Source organism: Nerophis ophidion, linkage group LG27 (genome assembly GCF_033978795.1).
Source record: "Nerophis ophidion isolate RoL-2023_Sa linkage group LG27, RoL_Noph_v1.0, whole genome shotgun sequence".
Classification (NCBI taxonomy): Eukaryota; Metazoa; Chordata; class Actinopteri; order Syngnathiformes; family Syngnathidae; genus Nerophis; species Nerophis ophidion.
The window spans coordinates 4,483,022-4,500,272 of NC_084637.1; the positions used below are offsets into that span (position 1 = coordinate 4,483,022).

General features: G+C 41.4%; 1 protein-coding gene across 4 annotated transcripts in view; it reads right to left on the reverse strand.

Moving 5' to 3' along the window:
* LOC133544149 (aryl hydrocarbon receptor-like) overlaps positions 1-14,926 on the reverse strand; it is a 38,083-nt gene extending 23,157 nt beyond the window's left edge. Inside the window, exons 1-2 of one of the 4 annotated variants that reach the window (XM_061889242.1) lie at positions 14,540-14,925; positions 12,831-13,018 (exon numbers count right to left, since the gene is read on the reverse strand). In XM_061889242.1, coding sequence (XP_061745226.1) covers positions 12,831-13,018; positions 14,540-14,580 — 229 coding nt within the window. In that variant the 5' untranslated portion in view covers positions 14,581-14,925. Of the gene's footprint in view, positions 1-372; positions 490-12,830; positions 13,019-14,539 lie in introns of those variants that run through there. The other 3 variants (XM_061889241.1, XM_061889244.1, XM_061889243.1) reach the window with 3 other exon arrangements.
* Between the last annotated feature and the right edge of the window lie 2,325 nt (positions 14,927-17,251).

Here is a 17,251-nt window from a genome sequence, read left to right on the forward strand (position 1 = left end):
AAAAGAAAAACATGTTTTCTAGTCTTACATAGAGATTGTGAATCATGGGCATAATTCCTCGAAAAGTGCAGTTCCATTATAACAGGGGTCGGCTAGCCAAAATGTTGAAAGCGCCATATTGGACCAAAAATAAAAAAAATTAAAAGCCATATTACATACAGATAGTGTGTCATGAGATATAAATTGAATTATGAGGACTTAAAGGAAACCAAATGAGCTCAAATATAGCTACAAATGAGGCATAATGATGCAATATGTACATACAGCTAGCCTAAATAGCATGTTAGCATCGTCGACTAGCTTGCAGTCATGCAGTGACCAAATATGTCTGATTAGCACTCCACACATGTCAATAACATCAACAAAACTCACCTTTGTGCATTCATGCACAACGTTAAAAGTTCGGTGGACAAAATGAGACGGAAAAAGAAGTGGCATAAAACATGTCGGACAAATTCTTATGTGTGAAATAACGACGGTGAGTTCAAGGACCGCCAAAATTAGTAGGACAAAACGGCGCTCGCCAAATACTCGAATCGGTGAAGCATGTTTAATATAAACAGTGTGCTTTATAACAATTAAAGTTAAAGTTAAAGTACCAATGATTGTCACACACACTCTTGGTGTGGCGAAATTATTCTCTGCATTTGACCCATCCCCCTTGTTCACTCCCTGGGAGGTGAGGGGAGCAGTGAGCAGCAGCGGTGGCTGCGCCCGGGAATCAATTTTGGTGATTTAACCCCCAATTCCAACCCTTGATGCTGAGTGCCAAACAGGAAAGGAATGAGTCCCATTTTTATAGTCTTTGGTATGACTCGGCCGGGATTTGAACTCACAACCTACCGATCTCAGGGGTGTCAAACTCAAATACAGAGTGGGCCAAAATTTTAAACTGAACAAAGCCGCGGGCCAAGGTTGAACAAATTAACCTTTTAATACGGACCCGAACAAGCGAGACTTATATAACTTTATAGTGACATGCAAAATCAAGTTTCAAATAATACTAATAATTTAAAAATAGCTATGGCATATCAAATCGAATTTAAATAGAAATTAAATGCCTCTTTTCTATTTGCAGCCTTCTCAGGTAAATATCAAAATAAAATTTTCCCACAGGCTAATAATAAATGTTTATATTGTAGCGTCCAGGAAGAGGTAGTGCTGCAAGGGGTTCTGCGTATTTCTTCTGTTGTGTTTATGTTGTGTTACAGTGCGGATGTTCTCCCGAAATGTGCTTGTCATTCTCGTTTAGTGTTTGTTCACAGTGTGACGCATATTTGTAACAGTCTTAAAGTTGTTTATACAGTCACCCTCAGTGTGACCTGTATGGCTGTTGACCAAGCTTGCATTGTATTACTGTGTGTGTTTGTGTAAAAGTCACATATATCATGTGACTAGGCCGGCACGCTGTTTCTACGTAGGAAAAGCGGACATGACGAAAGGTTTTAGAGGACGCTTGAGGCAGTGCCTTTAAGGCACGCCTCCAATATTCTTGTCCAAGTAGGAATTGAGAGAAATTTAGGAGAATGGTTGCCCCCTGCTGATTTTCGGGAGGGGCACTGAAATTTGGGAGTCTCCCTGGCAAATGTTAGCAAATATGAGTATTAGCGGTGAATGCGGTGTTACAGCGACACCGCCGCTGTATAATACCGGTGGGCCAGCTCTAATGTTAATTTGATATTGCCTCAAGGGCCAAATGAAAATACACGTCGGGCCAAATTTGGCCCGCGGGCCAGAGTTTGACACCCATGCTCTAACCCAGGGGTCGGGAACCTTTTTGGCTGAGAGAGCCAAGAAGCCAAATATTTTAAAAGGTATTTCCGTAAGAGCCATATAATATTTTTTTTTACACTGAACACAACTAATCACGTACATTTTTAGGTAAAACCAACATTTATAGAGTATAATAAGTTTATCGTTCTCTGTAATAACATTGTTTTTCTGAAGCTAACTGTGGAGGGGGTGTGGCCTGCGGGCCTGCAGCGAAGCGGGGTGTGCCAGGACCGGCCTCGAAATCAGCGACAGGTGCGTAGATGGCCCACCTGGGCCTTGTTATCTAATCACCTGTCGCTCTGTTATAAGCAGCAGCCAGGAGGAGAGACGGGGGTTGGGGCTGGAGCCGGAGTGTGAGCGAGAACGAAAGAGAAAAAGACAATTGCTGGATAGCAACTAAGAGACTTATTGAAAAATAAAACAGTATTGTAACCCTGAAACAGGCTCTCATGTCGGTGCTTGGTGGTCTGAAGAAACCCCAGGAGGGCAAGACCCACACTAATCAATAATAAATAAATAACTTTTTACCATTAACGCAACTTCTTGAACATTTGCGCCAGAAAACAGATGGATGGATTAAAATGCACGAGAATGTTTTATATTTTGAACGTTACTTTTAACACTGTGATCACAAGCGGAATTATTCATTTCTTAGCGTGTTAAGCAATGTCAGCTCGGATTTTTCTGAGAGCCAGATATAGTCATTAAAAGAGCCACATCTGGCTCTAGAGCCACAGGTTCCCTACCCCTGCTCTAACCACTAGGCCACTTTTGTGTCATGTTTGTCCTCCTACAGAAACCATATTAAAAAAAAAAATTGTTTTTTTTCCCCTCAACTTTTTCCATTTTTCATATATTTTTGAAAAAGCTCCAGAGAGCCACTAGGACGGCGCTGAAGAGCCACATGCGGCTCCAGAGCCGCGGGTTGCCGATTCCTGCCTTATAAGGAGAGAATATACTGTAAATGAAGCAGGCTGAAACCGAACCATGACAGAACCAACGGTGTCACACGGAAGATGACTTTGTCATTCGCTGTGACAAAAGAACCGCTAGGTGACATCATACGCAAATACGGTATTAGCTTTCACTGCTATGCTGATGACACCCAACTCTACATGCCCCTAAAGCTGACCAACACGCCGGATTGTAGTCAGTTGGAGGCGTGTCTTAATGAAATTAAACAATGGATGTCCGCTACCTTTTTGCAACTAAACGCCAAAAAAACGGAAATGCTGATTATCGGTCCTGCTAGACACCGACCTCTATTTAATAATACAACTCTAACATTTGACAACCAAACAATTAAACAAGGTGACTCGGTAAAACATCTGGGTATTATCTTCGACCCAACTCTCTCCTTTGAGTCACACATTAAAAGCGTTACTAAAAGGGCCTTCTTTCATCTCCGTAATATCGCTAAAATTCGCTCCATTTTGTCCACTAAAGACAGCATGGATCATTATCCATGCGTTTGTTACGTCTCGTCTCGATTACTGTAACGTATTATATTCGGGTCTCCCCATGTCTAGCATTAAAAGATTACAGTTGGTACAAAATGCGGCTGCTAGACTTTTGACAAGAACAAGAAAGTTTGATCACATTACGCCTGTACTGTATATACCTTTATATACATATATACATACATATATACCTATACTGTATATACCTTTATATACATATATACATACATATATACCTATACTGTATATACCTTTATATACATATATACATACATATATACCTATACTGGCTCACCTGTACTGGCTTCCTGTGCACTTAAGATGTGACTTTAAGGTTTTACTACTTACGTATAAAATACTACACGGTCTAGCTCCATCCTATCTTGCCGATTGTATTGTACCATATGTCCCGGCAAGAAATCTGCCTTCAAAAGACTCCGACTTATTAGTGATTCCTAGAGCCCAAAAAAAGTCTGCGGGCTATAGAGCGTTTTCCGTTCGGGCTCCAGTACTCTGGAATGCCCTCCCGGTAAAAGTTCGAGATGCCACCTCAGTAGAAGCATTTAAGTCTCACCTTAAAACTCATTTGTATACTCTAGCCTTTAAATAGACCTCCTTTTTAGACCAGTTGATCTGCCGTTTCTTTTCTTTTTCTCCTATGTCCCACTCTCCCTTGTGGAGGGGGTCTGGTTCGATCCGGTGGCCATGTACTGCTCGCCTGTGTATCGGCTGGGGACATCTCTGCGCTGCTGATCCGCCTCCGCTTGGGATGGTTTCCTGCTGTGAACGGGACTCTCGCTGCTGTGTTGGATTCGCTTTGGACTGGACTCTCGCGACTGTGTTGGATCCATTATGGACTGAACTTTCACAGTATCATGTTAGACCCGCTCGACATCCATTGCTTTCCTCCTCTCCAAGGTTCTCATAGTCATCATTGTCACCGACGTCCCACTGGGTGTGAGTTTTCCTTGCCCTTATGTGGGCCTACCGAGGATGTGGTAGTGGTTTGTGCAGCCCTTTGAGACACTAGTGATTTAGGGCTATATAAGTAAACATTGATTGATTGATTGAACCAAGGGTGTCACATGGAAGATGACTTTGTCATTCGCTGTGACAAAAGAACTTGAGCAGGTTTGATGTGGCCGCGAGAGTCAAAAGTTGAAAAGTGGGCTCCCCCCCGTCTGCCTCTTCAAAAAGTCTGTACAGCGGCGTGAGTGGATTATCCATCTTGTTATTCTCCAAAGCTTTCATCTCCTCCCCCCTGCTCCCAACCACACATTGTAGTGCCGCCGCCTCTTCAGAGCTACATTATACTTCTGTGTGGCTGAGACGTGGGCGGGAGGTCAAATCATGGCCACCGGCACACAGGCTGACCTACTATCCAGTAATGGTGCACTCAGACACTGACATGAGTTGCGGGTCGACAAAGGGTCATACTTCTACTTGAGAAGGAGAGAAGTGGAGGCAGACTAGGCCTTGGTGATATGACCTAAAAGTCATATTCGAATTTTGACTGAATGGCAAGCTTGGTATCTTTGACAAAGTAGGACAGTTTTACAATGTAGTTGAAATACAAACACACCATTCTTTAATTAGCATTTAACCCTAAAAAATTCATTACTATATTTATTAATCGGAAAAATTGAAAGCAAAGATTAGGGTTGTCAAAAACTGTAAATACTTAGTATCTGTATAAAATTAATGTAATTACCATATTTTTCAGAATATAAGTCGCTGCGGAGTATAAGTCGCACCTGGCGAAAATGCATAATAAAGAAGGAAAAAAACATATATAAGTCGCACTGGAGTATAAGTCGCATTTAGGGGGGAAATTTATTTGATAAAACTTAACACCAAGAATATACATTTGAAAGGCAATTTAAAATAAATAAAGAATAGTGAACAACAGGCTGAATAAGTGTACGTTATATGAAGCGACCGGAAAGAGAATCAGCACCTCCAAGTCCGAGTCCATGGTTCTCGCCCGGAAAAGGGTGGAGTGCCATCTCCGGGTTGGGGAAGAGACCCTGCCCCAAGTGGAGGAGTTCAAGTACCTAGGAGTCTTGTTCACGAGTGAGGGAAGAGTGGATCATAAGATCGACAGGCGGATCGGTGCGGCGTCTTCAGTAATGCGGACCTTGTATCGATCCGTTGTGGTGAAGAAGGAGCTGAGCCGGAAGGCAAAGCTCTCAATTTACCGGTCGATCTACGTTCCCATCCTCACCTATGGTCATGAGCTTTGGGTCATGACCGAAAGGATAAGATCACGGGTACAAGCGGCCGAAATGAGTTTCCTCCGCCAGGTGGCGGGGCTCTCCCTTAGAGATAGGGTGAGAAGCTCTGCCATCCGAGAGGAGCCAGATGAGGTGGTTCGGGCATCTGGTCAGGATGCCACCCGAATGCCTCCCTAGGGAGGTGTTTAGGGCACGTCCAGCTGGTAGGAGGCCACGGGGAAGACCCAGGACACGTTGGGAAGACTATGTCTCCCGGCTGGCCTGGGAACGCCTCGGGATCCCCCGGGAAGAGCTAGACGAAGTGGCTGGAGAGAGGGAAGTCCGGGCTTCCCTGCTTAGGCTGCTGCCCCCGCGACCCGACCTGGGATAAGCAGAAGATGATGGATGGATGGAAGGATATATGAGGCATAAATAACCAACTGCTATGTTAACCTCACATATTATGGTAAGAGTCATTCAAATAACTAGAACATATAGAACATGCTATACCTTTACCAAACAATCTGTCACTCCTAATTCAAGTTTATTGTTCTTCGGTCAATGATCAACAAAGCAAACAAACAGTTGTACATTCATAGATTGAATATAAAAAGTTGTATATTCATAGATTGAAAATAAAAAATAAAAAATGTTGCAGACTGAAAGGGTTTGGGCTGAAGTTAACCACTTATTGCGCCTAACCCTATAAACAATTTCAAGTACAAAATAAACTTCCGAAAATGATAAAATGTCCTTTGCACAACTTATTATAAATAAATAAACATTATAAACAACATGAACGTAGTTCAATTTTATACACAGTACAGGCATGTGAAATATCCCTGTGTACATATAAGACCTTTGCACTACTTATATATACAATATATACAAACAATTGTACTTCTATTATTATTTATATCTCATGTTTCATTTTGAATTAACATTAATCATAGTATTAACTACAATGTTAATTCAAGAGTGATATATTTTTTCAAGACATTGGTCTTAAAGTGTTGAATGGAACTGGAACATTTTAAGGAATCATCCAAGCTGTTCCACAGTTGAACTCCTCTAACAGAAACACATCGACTTTTTAAGTTTGGATTGCTAAATCCCATTAAATCTTATACGTCTAGTCTCTTACGTGAATGAGCTAAATAATATTATTTGATATTTTACGGTAATGTGTTAATGATTCCACACATAAGTCGCTCCGGAGTATAAGTCGCACCCCCGGCCAAACTGTGAAAAAAACTGCGACTTATAGTCCGAAAAATACGGTAATAATCATGGCAGATTTCATGAGAGACAACGACTATTTTGGGAGAGATGATGATCTAGAACAAAAAATCTGCGTTCAAAAGACTCCGGCTTATTAGTGATTCTTAGAGCCCCAAAAAAGTCTGCGGGCTATAGAGCGTTTTCCGTTCGGGCTCCAGTACTCTGGAATGCCCTCCCGGTAACAGTTCGAGATGCTACCTCAGTAGAAGCATTTAAGTCTCAGCTTAAAACTCATCTGTATACTCTAGCCTTTAAATAGACCTCCTTTTTAGACCAGTTGATCTGCCGCTTCTTTTCTTTTTTCTCCTATGTCTGGAGGGGGTCCGGTCCGATGACAATGGATGAGGTACTGGCTGTCCAGAGTCAAGACCCAGGATGGACCGCTCGTCGGGACCCAGGATGGACCGCTCGCCTATATCGGTTGGGGACATCTCTACGCTGCTGATCCGCCTCCGCTTGAGATAGTTTCCTGTGGACGGGACTCTCGCTGCTGTCTTGGATCTGCTTGAACTGAACTCTCGCGGCTGTGTTGGAGCCACTATGGATTGAACTTTCACAGTATCATGATGCTAACATGAGGGGGGGGGGGTTGCCCACATCTGAGGTCCTCTCCAAGGTTTCTCATAGTCAGCATTGTCACTGGCGTCCCACTGGATGTGAATTCTCCCTGCCCACTGGGTGTGAGTTTTCCTTGCCCTTTTGTGGGTTCTTCCGAGGATGTCGTAATGGTTTGTGCAGTCCTTTGAGACATTTGTGATTTGGGGCTATATAAATAAACATTGATTGATTGATTGATAGAACATGGGTGTCAAACTCTGGCCCGCGGGCCAAATTTGGCCCACGATGTCATTTCAATTGGCCCTCGATGCAATATGAAATTAACATTAGAGCTGGCCCGCCGGTATTATACAGCGCAATTCCTCACACTTGCCAACCCTCCCGATTTTCCTGGGAGACTTCCGAAGTTCAGTGCCCCTCCTGAAAATCTCCCGGGGCAACCATTCTCCCGAATTTCTCCCGATTTCCACCCGGACAACAATATTGGAGGCCTGCCTTAAAGGCACTGCCTTTAGCGTCCTCAACAACCTGTCGCCACGTCCGCTTCTCCGCCATGCAAACAGCGTGCCGGCCCCGTCGCATAATTTAAGCGTCTTTTATACACACATAAGTGAATGCAAGGCGAACTTGATCAACAGCCATACAGGTCACACTGAGGGTGGCCATATAAACAACTTTAACACTGTTACAAATATGCGCCACACTGTGAACCCACACCAAACAAGAATGACAAACACATTTCGGGAGAACATCTGCACCGTAACACAACATAAACACAACAGAACAAATACCCAGAACACTTGCAGAACTAACTCTTCCAGGACGCTACAATATATTTTGACGTTAACCTCAAAAGGCTGCAAATAGAAAAGAGGCATTCAATTTTTATTTAAATTTTATTTGATATGCCATTGATTTTTCTTAATTATTATTATTATTATTTGAAACTCGATTTTGCATGTCACTTTACATTTATATAAGCATATTCAATGCAAAACTTGTTTGAGTCCCTATTAAAAGGTTACGTTTTTAAAACTTTGGCCCGCGGCTTTGTTCAGTTTTAAATTTTGGCCCACTCTGTATTTGAGTTTGACACCCCTGATCTAGAACCTTATATTTTTGAGCTTGGCTATTTTAGGAGGATATTTTAGCGTTTTACACGCTGAGTGGTAAGCAGATTATGCGACTTGTGTTTTCCGTTTGGATGATGAATTTAGCCTGAGGTAAAAAGAATTTGAAAAAGTGTCGATCTTCACAATGTCTTCTGAACTAAATTGAATGTCATAGTTGACCAGCTTCTCGATTTTTGGCCACAACCACCTACTATACGAGTTTGATGCATAATTTATTATCTAACACTAACTTTCACCACCTTGGAGGCGATGCAGCAGATCACTGGCTCAGACTCAGTATGTCCAAAGCTGCATTAGCTACAACAATTACCTTAGTTTGTTTTTTACATTCTATTTGCACTACACGATCACAATGTGTTCTATTTATTTTATTGTAGTTATTTGTAACCTACTCTATGTATAAAACATTATTTAAAGTTTGTACATACTATTGTTCTTGTGGAGCAGCAACGGCAAATAAGTCAGGATGCAAACACAAAGACTCAACTTAAATTTGTGCAAATTGGGAACACAACACAGGTGTAGTGACAGCGCTCCAAACAGAAAGCTGCAACAAATGCTGTAAAACGGGAAAAAGGAAATAAACAAACATATAAACTAAAGCCGGAGCTAATGAGAGCCAAACCCAAAAGTTCAGACTTTTACACAGATTGTGACAAATTGTTTCCACCAAGGCCTGATACAGAAAAACTGTAGGATGCTGGCTCGCCACCTAGATACATTTGTGGCGTTAAAGAAAGAAATCCAATATAAATCAATACTGTTTATGTTGTGCTATTAGAAAAAACATGGCTATCTTAGCTTTGGGTTATAGGTGACAAAGCAAATTAGGGTACATTCTAACAATATCAATCCTTAATATTTAATTTATGTTATTTTTAGAACAAGCTGCTGGCCAATAAAAAAAAAAGCCACACTCTAGAGTCAGAACTCCTTATCTTAAAGGGGAACATTATCACAATTTCAGAAGGGTTAAAAACAATAAAAATCAGTTCCCAGTGGCTTGTTGTATTTTTTGAAGTTTTTTTCAAAATTTTACTGGTCTCGGAATATCCCTAAATAAAGCTTTAAAGTGCCTTATTTTCGCTATCTTCGAAACCACTATCCATTTCCCTGTGACGTCACACAGTGCTGCCAATGTAAACAAACAATGGCGAATACCACAGCAAGATATAGCGACATTAGCTCGGATTCAAACTCAGATTTCAGCGATTTAAGCGATTCAACAGATTACGCATGTATTGAAACAGATGGTTGGAGTATGAAAATATTGAAGAAGAAATTGAAGCTATTGAGCGAATAGCTATTGACGCTATTCATAGCCATAGCATGGCCGAATAGCTGCGTTAGCATCGCCGGTAAAATGTGCGGACCAAACGATCAGGACTTTCGCATCTTGTGACACTGGAGCAACTTAAATCCGTCGATTGGTAAGTGTTTGTTTCGCATTAAATGTGGGTGGAAGGAAACGTAATATAGTTGCAAATGCATCTACAGGTTATCCATACATCTCTGTGCCATGTCTGCTTTAGCACCGCCGGTAAATAGCATGTTAGCATCGATTAGCATAGCATGTTAGCATCGATTAGCTGGCAGTCAACATCAACAAAACTCACCTTTGTGATTTTGTTGACTATCGTTGCAAATGCATCTGCAGGTTATCCATACATCTCTGTGCCATGTCTGCTTTAGCACCGCTGGTAAATAGCATGTTAGCGTCAATTAGCGTAGCATGTTAGCATCGATTAGCTGGCAGTCACGCCGCGACCAAATATGTCTGATTAGCACATAAGTCAACATCAACAAAACTCACCGTTGTGATTTTGTTGACTATCGTTGCAAATGCATCTGCAGGTTATCCATACATCTCTGTGCCATGTCTGCTTTAGCATCGCCGGTCAAATGTGGAGACACTCTGGTACATTCAATGGGGGTCTGGCAGCAAACACTTTCGCATCTTCGGGCCAGTGGTGCAACTTGAATCCCTCCCTGTTAGTGTTGTTACACCCTCCGACAACACACTGACGAGGCATGATGTCTCCAAGGTTCCAAAAAATAGTCAAAAAAACGGAAAATAACAGAGCTGAGACCCGGTGTTTGTAATGTGTTGAAAATGAAAATGGTGGGTGTGTTACCTCGGCGACGTCACATTCTGACGTCATCGCTTCCAGCGCGATGAACAGAAAGGCGTTTAATTCGCCAAAATTCACCCATTTAGATAACGGAAATCGGTTAAAAAAATAGATGGTCTTTTTTCTGCACCATCAAGGTATATATTGACGCTTACATAGGTCTGCTGATAATGTTCCCCTTTAAAAACTCAATATTCCGAGCAGCCCTAGGGCTGACCTGCTCCTGATTTCTGTACTGCCAGTCTGATATGTTTTTTCCAGTACATGATGCACTTGGCTTGACAAGCGATAGAAACTGTCAGGACAGGCACCTGGGAGATTAATGTACAAACATCTCTACAACCAATTAGGTCCGGGCGATATGGCCTTTTTTAAATATCTCAATATTTTTAGGCCATGTCGCGATACACCATATATATCTCCATATTTTACCTTAGCTTTGAATGAACACTTGATGCATATAATCACAGCAGTATGATGATTCTATGTGTCTACATTAAAACATTCTTCTTCATACTGCATTCATATATGCTACTTTTAAACTTCCATGCAGAGAGGGAAATCACAACTAAAAGTGTATTTATTAAACAGTTATCAAGCAGTGGCACAAACATTCATGTCATTTCCAAAACAGAAAGTGCAAGATTGTCAGAGACATTTTAAAACAAGCTATGAGTGCACTTTTGTGCATGATGTCACTAAGATGACATATCAAACCAACACTAAATTAAAGTGCACTTTTTGTACAGAACGCCACTACAATAGTTTAAAACAAATAAAGTGCACTTTTGTGCATGATGTCACACAAGATATTTCAATAACTGTCAAATAAAAAAGCACATTTAATTTAAAAAAAATGTTATTATGTACTTACTTTCTTATAAATGAAGTCCATGCGCAGCTCCTTCTGATCAAAAGCATCGATAACTTGTTTATAGAAGTCTTCCTTATCTTTCATCAGTTTTAAAAGTCTCTCTGTCTTGATGGAGATCTTCCTTTATTACCTCCTGCTTCGATTGAAAGTCCAGTTTAGAAAACTTTTATTTTATACATGTAATCCTCCATGTTAAAAGTGCAAGCGAGAGGAAAAAATTAACGATCGCTGCTCACTCTTGCTGCTTGTTGTCACTTCTTCTGCAGCCGAGTAGTCGCAAGAAGGATCACTAGCGCCCTCTACCACCAGGAGGCGGGAGTCATTTAATGACTCATTTTTGACACACGCAGCTACGGTATATTAATAAAACATAGCAGCTTACTGTTCTTTTTAGCATATTCAATAGCTTGGACCTTAAATCCTACTGAATAGCTCTTAATCTTCTTCCCTTAATGCGATTTCAAATGATTGAAATCAGCCTCCTCCATTTTGAAAATGATGACAGGTGAAGTGTCACTCGTGACGTGACGCATTTGACCCGGTGGAAATTGTAGACATGCGCTAATAAAAATAATATTTTGCGAAACGAGTTTGACCCGGGGCTTCACGGTGGCAGAGGTGTTAGTGCGTCTGCCTCACAAGACGAAGGTCCTGCAGTCCTGGGTTCAAATCCAGGCTCGGGATCTTTCTGTGTGGAGTTTGCATGTTCTCCCCGTGAATGCGTGGGTTCCCTCCGGGTACTCCGGCTTCCTCCCACTTCCAAAGACATGCACCTGGGGATAGGTTGATTGGCAACACTAAAATTGGCCCTAGTGTGTGAATGTGAGTGTGAATATTGTCTGTCTATCTGTGTTGGTCCTGCGATGAGGTGGCGACTTGTCCAGGGTGTACCCCGCCTTCCGCCCGATTGTAGCTGAGATAGGCGCCAGTGCCCCCCGCGACCCCGAAAGGGAATAAGCGGTAGAAATGGATGGATGGATGGAGTTTGACCCGGCGTTAATCCTGAGCCGGCAGGAAAACTAAGCATGCGCTAATTATTTGGCGAAACGAGTTTGACCCGGCAGTAATTCAGGCGCATACTATATACCCGGCGGCAATTCAAGGAAATACGGTATGTGACTTTCATGCATCTCTCCAACCTCAGAGACCCCATTACTGCAAGTAAATTGTCGGCTTGCGGGAAACACTAACTATTTACCTAACATCAGGAATAATCGTGATTTCAATATTGATCAAAATAATTGAGATTATTATTTTGGCCAGAATTGTGCAGGCTGCCTCAACACTACAGATAAACATGTTGTGTGCTGTGTTATACTAACACTTTTAGACAGTCATTTACTGTATTTTTAAATATTTACACAATGGTAGCTGAGCTGAGCCCCAAAGTGAATAGTGTTACCCACCTGAGAAAAAGCTCTTGGTGCGGAGGTAGCTGACACTGAGCCTTAAGATGGACAGTTTGTCCAGGCTGGAGACGACATCCTCGGGGAAAGGCAGCAACCTGGCAAGCCTGTCCAGCTCCAAGTTCAGGCGGTCACGGTGACGTTTGGATGGGTTGGACTTGGTCCCTTCGTTCGGTGTCAGTTTGGCTCTGGATGTGAGAAGACGGAGAGAGTTTCAAACCATACTGAGACAAAGCTACTGTTATTCACTGTTATTAGTATAAACCAGTGTTTTTCAACCTTTTTTGAGCCAAGGCACATTTTTTTGATAAAGAAAATACGGAGGCACAAAACCATCAGAAAATGAAAGTCCATCAGGTTGTCGTGCCTTATTTTGAGTTTGTTGTTGTTTTCCTGTGTGTAGTGATTTAGTTCCTGTCTTGCGCTCTTATTTTGGTGACCCTTCCTTCCTGCTTTGTTGTTTGTTTTCCTGCAGCAGCTTCACGCCTTCCTTTGAGTGCTTTTGCCTGACCTGCTTTGTGTTAGCCATCGAGACTATTTAAGTTGTGTGTACGCTATCCTTATTTGTGGGGACGTTGTTGATTTACCATGAATTGATTAACGTGGACCCCGACTTAAACAAGTTGAAAAACTTATTCGGGTGTTGCCATTTAGTGGTCAATTATACAGAATATGTACTGAACTGTGCAATCTACTAATAAAAGTATCAATCAATCAATCAATCTGTATGTCGGATGTACTTTGTGGACGCCATCAATGCTCCACACACTGTAAGTCTTTGCTGTCGTCCAGCATTCTGTTTCTGTGTACCTTGTCGCAAGTTCAGTTTGGCTTTCGTTTTGCATAGCCATCCCTAAGCTTCAGTGTCTTTTCTTTTCCCTTTTCTTCATTTTTGGTTGAATCATTGCATACCATTTTACCCGCACGCCGTCTCCAGCTGTGCCCTGCATATTGGGATCACGACAAAGCATTCTCGACGCATTCAAAAACTTCTACAAATGCAATGAACTACCTGCTGCCCCCTACTGACATGGAGTATTACATGGTTAACCTGCCGAGCTCTACACCAGTGTTTTTCAACCTTTTTTTGAGCCAAAACACATTTTTTTGTGTTGCCCACATATGAGTTCCTCTCCAAGGTTCTCATAGTCATCATTGTCACCGACGTCCCACTGGGTGTGAGTTTTCCTTGCCCTTATGTGGGCCTACCGAGGATGTTGTAGTGGTTTATGCAGCCCTTTGAGACACTAGGGATTTAGGGCTATTTAAATGAACATTGATTGATTGATTGATATGATAGTCTCCTTTTCAGGTGAGAGAGGACGCTAAAGGCACGCCCCCAATATTGTTGTCTGGGTGGAAATCGGGAGAATGGTTGTCCTGGGAGATTTTGGGGAGGGACACTGAAATTAGGCAGTCTCCCGAGAAAATCAGGTTGGCAAGTATGCTCGTGTGCCGCGGCACAGTGGTTGAAAAACACTGCTCTACACAGCACAGGCACTTGACAACAGCATATTATTTGCAGATTATAATTATTGATTTGCAAAAAAAATTGTTTTGGGGACCAATTAGGTGAAGTCGCAAAATCTCCACACCAGACAGTATCTCACAGCACACTAGTGTGCCGCGGCACAGTGGTTGAAAAACGCTTAAGTATGAATGAGAACAACGGCATTAACAAAAATGAAATGCAATAAGCCTTGAGTTACCCTTTCTGAGCAGGTTTTCTCCTCCTGCGTGCGGCGTTCATGTTGACTCACTTCATCCCCGTCCAGCAACCACGTGACCTGTTTGGATCGCTGTCAATGCGACTCACTATATGGCATCTACGACTAGAAGTCAGCTGCTACAAATGTGAAAAGTCAGCGTCCGGGCGTTCACGAAGTCATTCCAACTCTCCATGGCAGACTTTGAACTTGACAGAAAGAGAAAGAGAAACATCACGCACCTTTTATGTCCTCTCTGTCCAGAGCCTTGGAGAGCCTGTCCCTGGCCGCTGAGCGCTCTGATTGGTGCATCGCAGAAGGGGGCGGGGCATCTTGACAGGATGGACACGCCTATATTTTTTTTACCACGGACAATGTGGTTTAAACATTTATATAAAACTTACTTTTTTTCTTCTTACTTAAATTCATATGTGCAGCTCGAATCATTGTTGATTTATGTTGCACATTAGAGTAACAGGAAAAAGAAGGGAATTATTTTATTTCATAAAAACGTCATCATAATGAAATTAGGATATTGTAACTCTTAGATCCACTATGGACTGGACTCTCACTATTATGTTAGATCCACTATGGACTGGACTCTCACTATTATGTTAGAACCACTATGGACTGGACTCTCACTATTATGTTAGATCCACTATGGACTGAATTATCACTATTATGTTGGATCCACCATGGACTAGACTCTCACTATTATGTTAGATCTACTATGGACTGGACTCTCACTATTATGTTAGATCCACTATGGACTGGACTCTCACTATTATGTTAGGTCCACTATGGACTGGACTCTCACTATTATGTTAGATCCACTATGGACTGGACTCTCACTATTATGTTAGATCCACTATGGACTGGACTCTCACTATTATGTTGGATCCACTATGGACTGGACTCTCACTATTATGTTAGATCCACTATGGACTGGACTCTCACTATTATGTTAGATCCACTATGGACTGGACTCTCACTATTATGTTAGATCCACTATGGACTGGACTCTCACTATTATGTTAGATCCACTATGGACTGGACTCTCACTATTATGTTAAATCGGCTATGGACTGGACTCTCACTATTATGTTAAATCCACTATGGACTGGACTCTCACACTATTATGTTAGATCCACTATGGACTGGACTATCACTATTATGTTAGATCCACTATGGACTGGACTATCACTATTATGTTAGATCCACTATGGACTGGACTCTCACTATTATGTTAGATCCACTATGGACTGGACTCTCACTATTATGTTGGATCCAGTATGGACTGGACTCTCACTATTAAGTTAGATCCACTATGACAATTAGCTCCAAGGCGGTCGGTTTTCTTCTCTAAAACTAGCATTGGTGAAAAAAATGTTTTTAAATATATCATAATGAATCCAAATGAATTATTAACCTTTTACCCATCACCTCCCTGCTTGACACTCAGCATTAAGGGTTGGAATTGGGGGTTAAATCACCATAAATGATTCCCGTGCGTGGCCACCGCTGCTGCTCACTGCTCCCCTCACCTCCCAGGGGGTGATCAAGGGTGATGGGTCAAATGCAGAGAATAATTTCACCACATCTAGTATGTTTGTGACTATCATTGCTACTTTAACTTTACATTCACTTAAAAGGTTTAAATTAGTTCACATCAAATATTCCACCTTGTAATATTTTGGGGGGAAAATATTCATATTTTGTGTGTATGCTGAGAAAAAACATGTTTTTCTATGACAAAAAGGACATAAAAAAAATGCGTCCATTTTCTACTGTTTGTCCCTCTCGTGGTAGAAAAGCCCATTATTTCAACAACAAAAAAAAATCGAATAATCTACGAACAGATCTAAAGTTGATCTAAAGATTTAAGCATTTAAAGTAAAAAAAAAAGATGTATGATTTATTTTCAACACTTTTATGAGTGGGGTAAATTACAAATTAAAATCAACGTTATTAAATATTTTTACTTTTTTAAGTCTCAAATTAGTTCACATTAAATATTCCAATTTTATTTTTTTTATTTTTTTTTTGGGAGGGAGGGGGAAGAAATATATTGCATATTTTGTGCTTATGCTATTGAAAACAGGGTTTTCTTTAACTAAAATGCCATAAAACAAAATGTTTTTTATTTACTTCATATCGAAAGATAATGACATTTAAGATCGATTAATGATAATAATAATAAAAAAATGATATATGACTTTCACATTTGTATGACTGTGGCCGACTGGGACCAAACTTGAGAAGAGCAGTAAAGGTAAAAAAAAAAAAAACTAAGAAAAAACTGATATATTGAATTGGTTTGTAAAATAAATGCTTTCATTTTTCAGTCTGATGCCCTCAGTGGACACCTCGGTTCCAAAGGGTTAAAATAAGCGGTAGAAAATGGATGGATGGATGGATAGTTTCTGTGCAGACTGCAAAGTACATGTGACATACAGCTTGTAGCCTTGATGCCCTGTGGTGGACTGACTTATCCTCTCTGAGAAAAATAAGCATCCCAGCGCCCCCTTGTGGACCTGCAGAGAACCGACATCATGAAGAAAAACACATCCAACGTGTTCATAAATAAGATACTTTGTGGACAAGTTTTAACCACAGCGTTTCTCAGCAACCTGAGACTGGTGGTCAGCACCTATGTGTCCTTTTTTTTTTTTCTTTGTCATGAAAAAGGAGGTTTTTGTGGTTGGTGCACTAATT